The sequence below is a fragment of the Crinia signifera genome, chromosome 6, assembly GCF_055691185.1.
Source record: "Crinia signifera chromosome 6, ASM5569118v1, whole genome shotgun sequence".
Classification (NCBI taxonomy): domain Eukaryota; kingdom Metazoa; phylum Chordata; class Amphibia; order Anura; family Myobatrachidae; genus Crinia; species Crinia signifera.
This window is the reverse complement of record NC_139222.1, coordinates 267,606,761-267,623,395: the sequence shown is the minus strand read 5'-3', so window position 1 is coordinate 267,623,395 and position 16,635 is coordinate 267,606,761. Positions and strand designations below refer to the sequence as shown.

The 16,635-nt window shown below is 43.9% G+C and overlaps 1 protein-coding gene across 1 annotated transcript in view; it reads right to left on the bottom strand.

The window, feature by feature from the left end:
* Positions 1–16,635, bottom strand: part of DNMBP (dynamin binding protein) — a 122,276-nt gene that overhangs the window by 58,137 nt on the left and 47,504 nt on the right. Inside the window, exon 4 of the mRNA XM_083149543.1 lies at positions 5,668–7,680. Coding sequence (XP_083005669.1) covers positions 5,668–7,680 — 2,013 coding nt within the window. The remainder of the gene's footprint in view (positions 1–5,667; positions 7,681–16,635) is intronic.

Below are 16,635 nucleotides of genomic sequence, written 5' to 3'. Positions count from 1 at the left end.
CTACTGCCTCGTGGTGGTCATGGGTTCGGTTCCCAACTGTATGTCGCTGCTTCAACATAATCGGAATTTTCAATGTCGGCAGCATTAATGTTGACATAGTAACTACTTAGCTCTAGTTGCTGTTAGTTCATGCATGTCATTTACTTTACCATTACAGCTGAACGCAAAAGCACATTAAATGGAATATGGATGCCGCCTGTAACTAAAGGCTTTGTCCTGCAGAAACAAAGGACGATGTTGGCTGCCAGATGTGTGATAATTTATCTGCTGAGTACAGTCAGGAATATTCCAATGCAGTAAGAGAACACAGCCTCTATGACCTTGTCCCATGATGGCCCATGGCAATATCTCCGGACCTCGGCTAAGCAACAGTTAAAGGGGCTGCCCCACCCCCCAGCAATTAAAATCCAGTATAATACAACTGTCACATCCAATCACGTGTTACCCTCTTCAGCCTAGAAGACCCCGCTGTTGTACGCCCGCTGTTCACAGTAACCACGTTTTCCTTTCAGCTGGTGGGACAACATTACCATATAAAAAGAAACGGATTAAGGTTGGTGGGGACCCCAGAGCAACTAAGATGTGGGGGCCCATACAATAATTCTGTCAGTAAGATATATGCAGATAAAATAACTAAAATCGTCCAGTGGGAATGGGATCATTGTATAGACATGCATGAAGGTCAACATGACTGAAAGACGACATGCATGAAGGTCGACACAGGTTAGGTGAACAGGTCATTAGATCTACACAAGAATTACGTCATGGGGACGGTCGACATGGGGTTTTTCAACTTTTTTTTTTTTGTCCTGAATGTCAATACCATCGACATGTGACAGGTGACAAAGGCACAGGAAATGATAAATATAATGTCCAGGTGTGGATTGTCCACACTGATCTAGACCGGGAAGCTGACAAGCTGATGTCAAGGACTGCGCGTACAAGGCTGATCTTCTGACAGATGCACCTATAAAAGGGTTAGGCCAGTGGTTCCCAGACTGTGTGCCGTGGCTCCCTGGGGTGCCGTGAGAGAATTCTGATACTCTAGGGTGCCGCGATTCCAAAAAGATTGGGAACCCCTGGGTTAGGCAGAATAACATTGCCCGCAGAGCCGCCGTATCTATAGGAGGACATGGCAGCTCTCACACCATAGTATCTCACCAGCTGTGAAGCCGGAGAGGTCAATGCGAGGGAGAGGTCAATGCGAGGGAGAGGCCGGATCACATTCTGCAGTGAGTCAAGTACAGTAACAATAGCAATAAGGGACTGCAGCCAGATCTGTAACTGGGAGTCTCGCGGCAGGGTGTGAACGCCACTCCGGGCAGGGTTCTGCTTAACCCTGTGAGTGCCAACATCTCCGTGAGAGATGCACAAAGAGCCGCTAAGAACGCCAACGCCGCTCACATTTGTTATATAAATTCAAATTAAAAAATTGTGTGTACAAAAAGATTCTATTTCCTATATAAGGTAACATTACCGGTCATTGTGATGGATACAAATGTCGGCTTGGCAGCTTTCACACCTATTTTGACAAATTCACTTTGCGCTCAAAGGGTTAATACATAGAAACCTACTGCAAGATGCCTATGGATCCTTGGGTCGAAGCATATTAGGACGGCATGCATTGCGTCGACCACAGAAGGTCAATAGGGCTTACACCTCAAATAGGTCAACGCAGCTAAGGTAAGCAGGGATGGGAGTCGACACAAGCATTAGGTAGACAATGGCTGGGTCGACAGTCGAAAGGTCGACATGAGTTTTTCACGTTTTTTTGTGCCCAAACTGTTGACACATACATCGTCACTGCGTACCACGTCCGCTCTCCATGCTTCGGACTTGGAACACGATTCTATTCTCTCTCTACGGCCTAGTGGATGGTAGGGCACGAAATACCACCCGTCGGCACATGTCAGCTCACAAAAACAAAAAAACTTTCAAAAGTGAGGTTGACCTTTTGACTGTTGACCTAGCAATTCTTGACCTAATGCTTGTGTTGACCTTCCAGCCATGTCGACCTATTTCATGTGTCGAGCTTGACCTTCACTGGTCGACCCAATGCATAGTGTCAAGTCAAATGTATCAACTGGCGTTTGCAGCAGCTAGATCAGCCATGTCCAAACTATGGCCCTCCAGCTGTTGTGGAACTACAAGTCCCATCATGCCTTGCCACAGTCTTGCTATTAGGGAATGGTAAAACTGTTGCAAGGCATGCTGGGATGTGTAGTTCCGCAACAGCTGGAGGGCCTCAGTTTGGACATGCCTGAGCTAGATGAAGTAAACTGGCCACTCTGATTCTCTTAATAACTAACTGATTGTATTTTTATAGAGCACTCTCACACGTAATAAACAGCTAAAGCAACAGCGACTTTGACCAAGAGAAAACATAAAACAAATAAAAAAAAGCAGCAAACGGAAGACTTCCTTTTGGGGAAAAAATAGTATTATCAAATAGACGCGTAGGAGAAAGAACGGTACTCTTTACCTAGAAGGGCGCCCATCGCATGCCATTATAATGGCATGCGATGCGACCGATACGATGCCCGCGATTTTACATAGAAATCCATGTTAAAATGTAAATTGCGTCGGTCGCATCGCATGCGACCAAAAAATCGCATGCAATGCGACCGACGCGATTACCGCGATTTCCCATAGGGAACAATGTTAAATGTCCCAATTGACCCGATTTTACATAGAGAACAATGTTAAATGGCCCACAGAGGCCAAATAGGCACCCTGAAGTGTGAAATGCCCCCCCCCAATTGTTAACGCCACCCCACGATCAACGTCAACCCGAAGCGTGGCGAGCGCAGCGAGGGGCGGCGGTACTCGTCCTACGACCTTGTCATACCCCCACTATCCATGTCGGCGTGGAGTTGAGAATAGAAAGTGTGGCGAGCGCAGCGAGCCATCGAGCCCGAAGCGTGGCGAGCACAGCGAGCCCCGCGAGGGGACGCGGATACCTTCACAGGTATCCGCGTCCCCTCGCGGGCTTCACAGGTATCCGCGTCCCCTCGCGGGCTTCACAGGTGTCCGCGTCCCCTCGCCACGCTTCGGGCTCGGTGGCTCGCTGCGCTCGCCATACTTTCTATTCTCAACTCCACGCCGACGTGGATAGTGGGGGTATAAAAAGGTCGTAGGACGCGTACCGCCGCCGCTCGCCACGCTTCGGGTTGACGTTGATCGTGGGGTGGCGTTAACAATTGGGGGGCCATTTCACACTTCAGGGTGCCTATTTGGCCTCTGTGGGCCATTTAACATTGTTCCCTATGTAAAATCGGGTCAATTGGGACATTTAACATTGTTCCCTATGGGAAATCACGGTAATCGCGTCAGTCGCATCGCATGCGATTTTTTTGGTCGCATTCGATGCGACCGACGCGATTTTTTACCTTGCGATGCCCAAGATCAAAATCGTGGGCGCCCTTCTAGGTAAAGAGTACCGAAAGAACTACTATAGTACAGTATAAACGCTGTCCTGGAAAAACAAACAAAAAGCACTAGTAGCATTTACATTCAATCAGAGATAATTAATGCTTACAAGATGGATTAATGTTATTAAGTGGCACTGAGAAGTGATGTGTAATCTTTGTTGCTTTCTAGTGGACAATACAAATGTTACCGAGTCACGCTGCTGTTACAGGTTATACAGTATATACAGAGTGTGAAGGTGCAGTCAAGCAGGAAAAGCCGTGACACACTGAAGGGTAAAGAATTCCTAACTCACTGCACACTGCCACCTACAGGACCAGCTCTGTCATTACAGTCCCAGCATCCAGCTAGAACGTTTAACCTCTTCAGGGAATTTTTAGGTTTAGAGGTACGTAATTTAAAGATTGCATTTTAATTTATTTTATTGAAAGGAGAATTTTGAGTTAGGAAAACGGTTTTATAGATTGATTTTTAGTTCAAATATAAAACTTCAAAAAGTTTTGCAATTAAAATTCAATATACACGTATGTGCTGGAGGAAGTGGTTGAACGGTCTACAGGGTCTATGTAGACATCCAATGGGGCGACACAGTCAAAAGATCGTCATGAAAAAGGTTGAGGGAAACGCACATCGACCTTTCCATGTGTCAACACTTCTTATGTCAATATTTTGATCATGAAGTCCTATTGCATGCCGACATTTGTCTGTGCTGACTTATCGCATGTCGACCTTTTGGTGTAGACCTATGCACAATGATAGGCAATTATATATCAATTTGTGGTAATAATTCTTCAATAAATCCATTTATTGAGCACTGTAGGAAGGTAAAGAGGTTGATTTAGGGTTTGGAGCAAAGAAAAAAAAAACTAATGAAAAAAAAAAAGAAAGTAACTTTGCACCTGGAACAAACCTAGATGCAATGTAAATGGAATGCATTGCTTTCTTTTCTTGCATGCAGGGTATATAATGGCTGCTTTTGCATGTAACAAACAAACTGACAGCTTTCTTTTTCACTGCAATCTAGAGTTCAGCTAGGAGACACCACTCCCCACTTCTAATCCCGACCCGCCTTGCAGTGCATCATGGGTTTGCAAACATACAAATCCCCTCGCACGTCGCCACTGCAAAATAAATCACTCGATGGTCGCCGACCATCGAATGATTTCCCCTGCCTTCGCAATTAAAAGTCAGTCCCAAATTTGCGAGATGAAGACAGGGCAGGCGGCTGACATCATGTGACACCAGTCTCCAGCCCCCGGCAGGCATCGGCCCGTCCGTGTACCCATTGGAACGCCGACAGTTTTCATGGGAACGCCCATAAAACGATGGGTGTTACCATGGTCCAGCACCGCCACCATTCGGGGGTTTGCACATGCAGTGCCTCCTGCTGTCAATATTAAAGTACCAGAAAGAGGGGGAGGGCAGTGGGCGGGGCCAAGCAGCAGGTTGCAAAAGCCCATTCAATAAAGGTCTATAAGCAGCACATACAGATGTGCCTCAGTGCCAGGGACGTGCTTTCTGCTTATCTGAGAGCACGCCCCTGTCACTGAGGCAGATGTGATTAGGCACAATGGCGGAGAAATGGGCAGACCAAGTGGCGGCTTGGTGGAGCCAGCACTGTCAGGGTCTGCGGGGAGCGCTGGGTCCGGGGTTGCGGCTGCGCCGACAGGCAGGAGCTGCTCTGCCGGTCTCTGCTGCTTATTCAGGCAGAAGCTCCCGTACCGGCCTGTCAGTGCAGAAGCAACCCGGACCCAGTACTCCTCGCAAACCGTCATCGCTGGCTCCACCAAGCCAGTGCCTCACCAACCACTAACCTCAACGCACGCACTGCAGAATGTGTGCACTACATAAATATTTGTTAATAATGATAATTACTTTGAATCTACCCTCAAAATGTGAAAATGCCACATCCTAATTAGTGAACATCTGTTGCCAAATTGGACTAAATTCTGAGCAAGCACAATGTTCTTAAAAATAAATAAATTAAAAAAAATAAACCCCTGATTTCACACTTGTATTCAAATGTTTTTACACTGGCAGCCACTAGATGGAGCTCAACGGAGCTAATCAAATATACCTCCGTTCGGGCTGTAGACAGGAGATCGAGGGTGATTTATCGTTTGAATACGGCGCTAAGTATTATAGATATCTTATAAATAACAAAGAAATGTAGTCTAAAAGCTTCATACTAAGACAAGCGTACCATCTACAGCGTAATACACGAAAGAACAGACATACCTTTCAGTTGCTGGAGCTCCAGGTCCAAGCTTTCAATATTTGAGTCACAGAACTCTAAGTTCTCAATAGTTTCTGCTCTCGTCATCTCATCCTGGTCTTCATCCTCAAGCATTAAGCAAATCTCCTCTCTGGTATTTCTGTACACCTCAAGTTCCCTTTCCACATCTTCTATCTTTAAGAGTAAAAATGGACAAGGGGAGCTGTCCTCCTTGTCCACCTGCTCTAGGTCATCTGGTGTATCCATCACATCTGGAACATCAGAAAGTAGGAAGTTCTCTTCGTTTGTGGTGTCCTGTCTCTGTGGTGGTTTTGGCGATGGGGTATTTCTCTGACTGTTTGGTGGAGGCAGTGGAGCAGGTCTTGTTGGTCGGAGTGCAAGAGCTGGGGGTGAATTTTCTGTATATTCAGTTCTATGTACGTTGCTCTTTGAAGATAAGTAAGAAGAGGAGCTGGACCGATTGTGAGGACGTGGAGGAGGAGGTCTTAGTTTTTTTCTTTTTTCAGGGGATTTTTGAAGCTTTGGCATCTGTGGCGATCCCCGCATGATATCAGTTTCAGAATTATAGTCCACGATTGAGAAATGTCGAGAAACTTTGTTGCTACCATTTTTCCCAGGATTTGCAAGACTTTTTTCAAATTGAGAAAGTTGCTCGGTGAGCTTGGAGTCCAAGTCCATGAGATCAGGTCCAGTGTTCCCTCTATATGCATCATTAGCTGGGCTATGTCGTCCTGTTGTCCACTGTCTGTTCCTAGCGGTTGGGCTATTGCTTTTTGCCTTGGAACTAGAAGTTTTTGATTTTTGCCTCTGCTCCTCCAGCCAGTGAACTATGTCTTGGAGTGGAACACTGTTCTTCCTGTTATTTATGTTTTTTGATCTTTCGTTAGACCTATACTGGGCAGAAGATACTTCATCAGTGGTCATTAAAGACATTGACTTCTTCAAAGGCCATTTCTCCTGTGCCCCATTTGACAAACCGGTTCTACCTCTTTGGTCTTTAATCCCAGTCGTAAGTAGACTGTGTTCCTTAGGTCTTTGCACGGTTGTTTGTGGTATAGCAGGAGGACTATGTGTTTTAGCTTGTGGACTAGGAGGTAGTTGAGATGTTGAAGAACTGTGTATTTTATCATAGTCATTTTGAATTAATTCATTATTGCATCCTATACTTTGTTCTTGACTTTGGGACTTCTCCTGAGCTTCACAAGTTGCAGATGAGGAGGAATTGTCTATGTGAACGTCCCAATAATGGGGATCTGTCCCGCTCTGTTCATATGAAGGTGACATGTCAAGATAACAGATTGGAGCTCTTGGAGAAGAACTTTCTGGTTCTATTGGTTGCTCCTCGTGAGAAGTTTTTTCTTTTTTCTCAAATTTTACAAACCTGTATGGAAAAATTCCTCTATTTCCACGCAATTCACCTTCTAACCACCCATCCTCTAATGTTCCAATTATTCGTATTCTGTCACCTACATCAAAATCAAGTTCTCTTTGCTCCATAGCCTGGAACTTGTACAAGGCAACTGCAAAAGTCCCCTCTTCATCTTCAAACTCTATGATTTTGTCATTGTCCTTTGTTGGGATGATCTCCGTAGGCTCATTGTGGTTAAAGTCCTCTGCTTCATGAGAGAGATGGCCGCTATCTGCAATTCGATGACCACTATCTGCAACTCTTAAAGGGTTCAACAGTTCCACAAAACCTTCTGGGAAAATTCCTCTTCTTCCATTTAGTTCCCCCTCGAACCAACCAGGTTCTGGAACCCCAGTTATGGTGATGATGTCTCCTTCCCTAAAATCTAGCTCCTCTTCCAGTTGGGCGGAGAGTCCCATTATTGCCTTTGCCTGTCCAATTGCATGACTTGGTAGTTCAACCGTCAAGTTTTCGCAAAGCCGACGGCTTGTGGAGGAGAGGAAAAATTCCTGGACGCATGACAGTGGGAAAAACCCTCTTGAGCCCCAACAATTCCTCCCTTGCAGCCAACTGGAAGCCAAGGATCCCTCCAACACCACAAGATCCCCTGGAATAAAAAATAAAATAAAACAGGAGATGTAATATAAATATCAAATAAGCTGAATATGAATATAAAACAGTAGGTATCATTTGGCTTTATACCAAAATAAATACATTGTCTAATCTAAACTCTGTTCTAATCAAGTGAAAACTAAACCTACACTGTTAAAACATATGGAAAACAAAATGTAGAAAGCAGAATACAAAACAAAAACAAATTAGTCAGCAGCGCCACCTGCTGGTAATGCCATGAATTGATTCACTAATACCCCTTTTAGACATACTACCCAGGATTTTGGCCAGGTTTACCCGGGATTTTCAACCCAGGTCACTCCCAGGATTTTAGTAACAGACCCCCTTTCACACTACACCTCAAATCCGGGAAATACCCGGGTATACCCCTTTCACACATAAGCCAGGCTTTTCAAGCACTTCAGTGTTTCATCATTCAAATGGGACACGCCCCGGCAGCAAAAAAAAGTTTTTTAAAACTGAAAAACCCGGGTAAACCCATTCAGATATAAGCCGGGTATTATACCCGGGAGTTAAATACCGGGAAAAACCCTGGTCAATTGCAGGTGCTCAGTATCCGGGAGTGAAATCCCGGGTATACCCTTTCAGACATACACTAGTCCCGGGTTTGGGCGCGTTCATATGAAAAAACCCGGGATTTTCGCGTATGTCTGAAAGGGGTATAAATGACATTGGTACACACAGTTACTGCATTCTAAAAATCATTTAAAATGGGACTGTGACGCCAAATATTCAAAGTTTTGTAGCGAAACATAGTATATTAATAATTAATATTAATAGGAATACAAACTGCCTTTATAAGGGCGAAGTTAAGATTATAAACTTGTTTTAACGGGACAGTGGCAACATTTGGCAAAGGTTTATGTACTACAAGAAAATAAAAAAAAAATTACAATTAGTCGTATAATGGCACGGATTGTGAATTTTACGTAAACATTTCAATATGTTCAATGTTTTTGAAAGGCTAGGTCGTTGTAGAGAAAACGCGACTTGTTTTATACCCATGGCTTAGTACACAGTATAGTATCTGTCTCTTCTCCAGAGCGGTCAGGATGAACAAAAAATACCTTCAGCTACAGGTTACAATTTTGCACCTTCCCATAAACCTGCACAAATACTTCCTACAGAGATGACAATATTATCATTAGAGGAGCATTTGTCCGACTTTCAATTTCAATCATGTGATTTGCCTTCCTCATTGCATTGTTACATTGCCAGGTCAGCCATTTAACACAGCAATGAAGGCAAGTCAGATGCTTGGCCACATAGGGGAAGGAATCCGCAGCAGAAAGAAAGAAGTAATAATGGGGTATATGCATTAACCAGCGCTAAGTGCATATGCTGCCCTTAATGCTGGTTATCTGGGGGGTTGACGTTTTTTAAAATGTATAAAGGGTGCACTAAGGACAGCCCGCCGCCTAATGCTCGGTGCAGCTGTCCCCTTGAATTCCCCTCTCGTTTACGGCCCGAGCGATGTATGACTGGCTGCCAGGCGAATATCACTGTTGACAACTCTACAATCTACCCTACCCCACAAGCTCGTTGCTTAGGGGTCATCCTCGACTCTGACTTATCCTTTCTGCCCCACATTCAATCTGTCTCCAAATCATGTTACATGCATCTAAAAAACATAGCCAAAATACGACCGTATCTCACACAAGACACTACCAAATCTCTTATCCATGCACTCATTATATCCCGCATTGATTATTGCAATAGTCTCCTAATTGGTCTTCCCAAGAACAGACTCTCACCACTACAATCCATTTTAAATGCTGCTGCTAGGCTGATCTTCCTTGCAAGATGCTCATCGTCTGCTGATCCGCTCTGCCAGTCCCTCCATTGGTTACCTGTGTTTTACCGTATTCAATATAAAACACTTCTACTCGCATATAAAGCTATTAACCATACTGCACCTGCATATATCTCTGCACTTATCACACAATATCTCCCATCTCGACCATTCCGCTCTGCACAAGATCTGCGTCTCTCTTCTGCACGGATCACTAGCACCCATTCACTATTACAGCACTTTCATCGGCCTGCTCCCATCCTATGGAATGCCCTTCCACACACAATAAGACTCTCCACTAGCCTCCAAACTTTTAAGTGTTCCCTGAAAACTCACCTCTTCAGGCAAGCCTATCATATTTAAGTACCACACGCATAACCCTCTGAGGCACTTATGCATTATATAGCTTCCCTTCTGGACCTGTAACTTGGAGGGACTGCTATGGTATTACTGGTGCCTGTCCTTGTGTTTCCCTCCTATATCCCTATAGATTGTAAGATTGCAGCAGGGCCCTCCAACCCCCAAGTCTGTCTGTTGTTACCCAGTTTGTTTTATCACTGTCTACTATTGTAAAGCGCAACGGAATCTGCTGCGCTATATAAGACACTGTAACGGAATCTGCTGCGCTATATAAGAAACTGTAACGGAATCTGCTGCGCTATATTAGACACTGTAAATAAATAAATAAATAAATATATCGCTAGTTAAGATGCCCCGGCCGCTTCTCCACATAATGGCAGGAGAAGTGGGACTCAATATTTCCTAAGTGTTATAGAAATGTTAATACATCTTCCCCAATGTGACTGTATAGGTCTTTGGTAGGGCCTTATTCTGGTTCACTCTCAGAGGCAAATTCCTTCTCAAATGGACAAAACCATGTGCACTGCAGGTGGGGCAGATGTAACATGTGCTGAGAGAATTAGATTTGGGTGAGTTATTTTGTTTCTGTGCAGGGTAAATACTGGCTGCATTATTTCTACACTGCAATATAAATCTCACTTTGCAGAAAAACCCCACCCAAATCTAATTCTGCTGCACATGTTACATCTGCCCCACCTGCAGTGCACATGGTTTTGTCCATTTGAGAAGAAATTTGCCTCTAAGAGTGGACTAGAATAAGGCCCACTGTGTCCAGTTCTGGAGGCCAGGCGGTACAAAGAAGGGCAACTAAAATGGTGCATGGCCTACATCACAAAACCTACCCAGAAAGACTAACAGATCTTAATGTATAGTTTGGAGCAGAGAAGTGAAAGGGAGGACATGATAGAGACTTTCACATATACCAAGGGTTTTACCAATTGTGGTTTCCTCCCACAATCCAAATATATACTGGAAGGCTAATTGGCTCCAAACAAATTAACCCTACAATGTCTGTGTGCGCGTGTACATGTGGTAGGGAATATAGATAAGCTGTAAGCACCACTGGGGCAGGGACTGATGTGATGTGAATGTTCAACTATACTCTGTAAAGTGCTGCGGAATATGTGTGTGCTATATAAGAGAATGTTAATACAATAAAAAAGTATTAGAACATGAGGACATGCACCGACACTGGGGAAATCTGAGGGAAAAGAACAACACAGGAAGAGTAGTGGAAAAGCGGAATAGCCTCCCAATCAGAGGTGGTAGAGGCTAAGCCTGTAGTAGAGCAATATAAACATGCATGAGATAGAGCGAAGGATAGCCTTAATAAGAAATAGGGATCGAATAGGGCTTTAGGTAACAATATGGCTAAAAAGTTGCAGACTAGTTGGGCCGAAGGGTGGTTTCACACTGTCACATTCTAGGTTTCTATGTAAATAGAACACAAACGAATATAGTGGGAGACCTACAATCTAGCTACAATCCCTGAGCCCTACCAGACCCACAACTTCATATTGTGTTGGGCCTGGTAGGACATCTCTCCTCTGCCAACAATTAGTCAGGTGTTGGACTGCTCCGGACTGTCCTCCACTGGATTCTACACCAGCGGTGATAACAGTGCTCAACTATTGCTAGCAACTACCAAAGGGCTTGTGTCTCTTCAAAAGGCAACTCCACAATCCCTAACGCCCTCTTCACACCACAGCGATAACCTGGATTATTGCCGGGTTATTCAGTTTGGGGCTTTCACACGGCACCTCGCACTAGGTTGACCAATTTGGCATTTCAACCCAGGTTATAAGAAAGGTTAAACCCAGGTCACTCTGTGTATAATGGGCAACCCGGGTTTAGTGTGGAAGAGTTGGAAATGGCTTTGCAATCTGAAAGCTGTATAAAGCCCCAGACACACTAGGCGACATTGTTAACAATATCGCTCAGATAGGGGCTTCTGGGTGATATTGGTCACAACATCGTCTCGCGTGGACACGCAATATTATTAACCCCTTCCTGACAGAGCCAGTTTTTGCGTTCCTGACAGAGCCCTTTTTTTCAAATCTGACATGTCTCACTTAAGTAGGGATAACTTTTTTTTGCTTTTACTTATCCCAGTGATTTTGAGATTGTTTTTTCGTGACACATTGTACTTCAAATTAGTGGTAAATTTGGGTCGATACAGTCTGTGTGTTTTTTTGTGAAAAATACCAAAATGTCGTAAAAAAATGGAAAATTTAGCAATTTGCAAAATGTTAAATTTTCTGCTTGTGAGACAAATAATCATACCACTCAAAATAGTTAATAACTAACAAAGACCATATGTCTACTTTATGTTTCCATCATTATTTCAACTTCCTTTTAATTTTTTTGGACACTAGGAGGCTTACAATATGAATAGCAAATTCTCAAATTTTCAAGAAAATTTCAAACACTGATTTTTTTAGGGACCAGTTCAGTTCTGATGTGACTTTGAGGGACTTGTATGTGAGACACCCCCATAAATGATACCATTTCAAAAACTGCACCCCTCACAGTATTCAAAACAGCATTTTGGAAGTTTGTTAACCCTTTAGGTGTTTCACAGAAATTAAAACAAAGTGTAGGTGAAATTTCAAAATTTCATTTTTTTTGCAGATTTGCAATTTTAATACATTTTTCTAAGGAACACAGTACATTTTACTAGAGAAATGTGACTAAAAATTGATTCCCCCAATTCTTTTGTTTTCATAAATATCCTATATGTGGCCCTAGTGTGCACGTTGACCAAACCACAGGCTTCATAATAGAAGTAGCACCTACTTGATTTTGGAGCCTCCTTTTTATGAGATTATTTTTTAGGCACCATGTAGGTTTCTAGGCACCATAAGATGCTAAAAGTTAGGAACCCCCCCACAAGTGACCCCATTTTGCAAACTACACCCCTCAGGGAATTCATCTAGGGGTATAGTGTACATTTCAAACCCCCAGGGGTTTCACCAATTGTGGTACAACTGGGCAGTGAAAATGAAAAATTATTTTTTTTACACAAAAATGCAGTTCTGGCTCCAAATTTGTCATTTTCAGAAGGTATGAAGGAGACAAAGCACCCCAAAATCTGTGCCCCAATTTCTCCCGAGTACGGCAATGCCTCACATGTGACCAAAAAATACCATTTGGGTGCATGGCAGGACTCAGAAGGGAAGGAGTGATTTTTGGATTTTGCAGCTCAGATTCTGGTGGAATTTTGGTGGGTGCTATGTCGCATTAGCAAGACCCCCCAAGCACCAATACAGTGGAACCCCCCCACAAGTGACCCCATTTTGCAAACTACACCCCTCAGGGAATTCATCTAGGGGTATAGTGTACATTTCAAACCCCCAGGGGTTTCACCAATTTTGATACAAGTGGGCAGTGAAAATGAAAAATTAAATTTTTTTACACAAAAATGCAGTTCTGGCTCAAAATTTTTCATTTTCAGAAGATATGAAGGAGAAAAAGCACCCCAAAATCTGTGCCCCAATTTCTCCCGAGTACGGCAATGCCTCACATGTGACCAAAAAATACCAGTTGGGTGCATGGCAGGACTCAGAAGGGAAGGAGTGATTTTTGGATTTTGCAGCACAGATTTTGGTGGAATGAATGGTGGGTGCTATGTTGCACCAATACAGTGGAACCCCCCCACAAGTCACCCCATTTTGCAAAGTACACCCCTCAGGGAATTCATCTAGGGGTATAGTGTACATTTCAAACCCCCAGGGGTTTCACCAATTTTGATACAAGTGGGCAGTGAAAATGAAAAATTACATTTTTTTACACAAAAATGCAGTTCTGGCTCAAAATTTTTCATTTTCAGAAGGTATGAAGGAGAAAAAGCACCCCAAAATCTGTGCCCCAATTTCTCCCGAGTACGGCAATGCCTCACATGTGACCAAAAAATACCAGTTGGGTGCATGGCAGGACTCAGAAGGGAAGGAGTGATTTTGGGATTTTGCAGCACAGATTTTGGTGGAATGAATGGTGGGTGCTATGTTGCACCAATACAGTGGAACCCCCCCACAAGTCACCCCATTTTGCAAAGTACACCCCTCAGGGAATTCATCTAGGGGTATAGTGTACATTTCAAACCCCCAGGGGTTTCACCAATTTTGATACAAGTGGGCAGTGAAAATGAAAAATTACATTTTTTTACACAAAAATGCAGTTCTGGCTCAAAATTTTTCATTTTCAGAAGGTATGAAGGAGAAAAAGCACCCCAAAATATGTGCCCCAATTTCTCCCGAGTACGGCAATGCCTCACATGTGACCAAAAAATACCAGTTGGGTGCATGGCAGGACTCAGAAGGGAAGGAGTGATTTTTGGATTTTGCAGCTCAGATTCTGGTGGAATTTTGGTGGGTGCTATGTCGCATTAGCAAGACCCCCCAAGCACCAATACAGTGGAACCCCCCCACAAGTGACCCCATTTTGCAAACTACACCCCTCAGGGAATTCATCTAGGGGTATAGTGTACATTTCAAACCCCCAGGGGTTTCACCAATTTTGATACAAGTGGGCAGTGAAAATGAAAAATTACATTTTTTACACAAAAATGCAGTTCTGGCTCAAAATTTTTCATTTTCAGAAGGTATGAAGGAGAAAAAGCACCCCAAAATCTGTGCCCCAATTTCTCCAGAGTTCGGCAATGCCTCACATGTGACCAAAAAATACCATTTGGGTGCATGGCAGGACTCAGAAGGGAAGGAGTGATTTTTGGATTTTGCAGCTCAGATTCTGGTGGAATTTTGGTGGGTGCTATGTCGCATTACCAAGACCCCCCAAGCACCAATACAGTGGAACCCCCCCACAAGTGATCCCATTTTGCAAACTACACCCCTCAGGGAATTCATCTAGGGGTATAGTGTACATTTCAAACCCCCAGGGGTTTCACCAATTTTGATACAACTGGGCAGTGAAAATGAAAAATTACATTTTTTTACACAAAAATGCAGTTCTGGCTCAAAATTTTTCATTTTCAGAAGGTATGAAGGAGAAAAAGCACCCCAAAATCTGTGCCCCAATTTCTCCCGAGTACGGCAATGCCTCACATGTGACCAAAAAATACCAGTTGGGTGCATGGCAGGACTCAGAAGGGAAGGAGTGATTTTTGGATTTTGCAGCACAGATTTTGGTGGAATGAATGGTGGGTGCTATGTTGCACCAATACAGTGGAACCCCCCCACAAGTCACCCCATTTTGCAAAGTACACCCCTCAGGGAATTCATCTAGGGGTATAGTGTACATTTCAAACCCCCAGGGGTTTCACCAATTTTGATACAAGTGGGCAGTGAAAATGAAAAATTACATTTTTTTACACAAAAATGCAGTTCTGGCTCAAAATTTTTCATTTTCAGAAGGAATGAAGGAGACAAAGCACCCCAAAATCTGTGCCCCAATTTCTCCCGAGTACGGCAATGCCTCATGTGTGACCAAAAAGTGGCAGGACTCAGAAGGGAAGGAGTGATATTTGGATTTTGCAGCACAAATTCTGGTGGAATGATGGTGGGTGCTATGTCGCATTAGCAAGACCCCCAAAGCACCAATACAGTGGAACCCCCCCACAAGTGACCCCATTTTGCAAACTACACCCCTCAGGGAATTCATCTAGGGGTATAGTGTACATTTCAAACCCCCAGGGGTTTCACCAATTTTGATACAAGTGGGCAGTGAAAATGAAAAATTACATTTTTTTACACAAAAATGCAGTTCTGGCTCAAAATTTTTCATTTTCAGAAGGTATGAAGGAGAAAAAGCACCCCAAAATCTGTGCCCCAATTTCTCCCGAGTACGGCAATGCCTCACATGTGACCAAAAAATACCAGTTGGGTGCATGGCAGGACTCAGAAGGGAAGGAGTGATTTTTGGATTTTGCGGCTCAGATTCTGGTGGAATGAATGGTGGGTGCTATGTGGCATTAGCAAGACCCCCGAAGCACGGTGAAATTATGAACCTAATAATCCATAGATGTGTGGTATATTTTAAAACACTCCTTTATACATAGGCCGGGTTTGTCGGGGCAAGTGTCACACTGGAAAATAGTTTGCTTTCTTATTCCCTTTTTATAGCAAACTTTGCACCTTTTTTGTGTCCTGCCCTTTTTTCATCAGGAAAATGCTGCCCTGGTACAATACGGGGGCCAGTACTAGAAGTACTGGGGCCCTCTGCCTGCTGGTTCCCAAATATTAGGCCCTTTATGACTTCCTCTTGAAAGTGCATAAATGTCCCCCTCTGGCCGGTAGAACGGAATAGCACGTAAGCGTTATACAGTGCCATCTGGATGATATACACGGCCAGCTTCTTGTACCAGATTTTTGTTTTCCGCAGGGCACTGTACGGCTTCAGTACCTGATCTGAAAGATCCACTCCGCCCATGTACCTATTGTAATCCAGGATACAATTAGGTTTTGAGGTGTGGGTACTGGTACCTCGTACAGGGACGGAGGTGGTACTGTCTCCGTGAATTGTTGTCAGTATAAGGACATCCCTCTTGTTCTTATATTTGACCAACAACATATTTTCGGTGCATATTCCCCTGCTTTCACCCCTTCTCATTACTTGGGCAATGTGCGTTTTTGGGAGGCCTCTTTGGTTCTTGCGCACAGTACCGCAAGCTGCTGTACCTCTTGAACCAAGGGCCTTAAACAGGGGGATGCTGGTGTAAAAGTTATCCACATAGAGGTGATAACCTTTATCCAGGAAGGGGTGCACTAAATCCCAGACAATTTTTCCACTAACACCTACGAGGGAGGGGGGGCATTCTGGCGG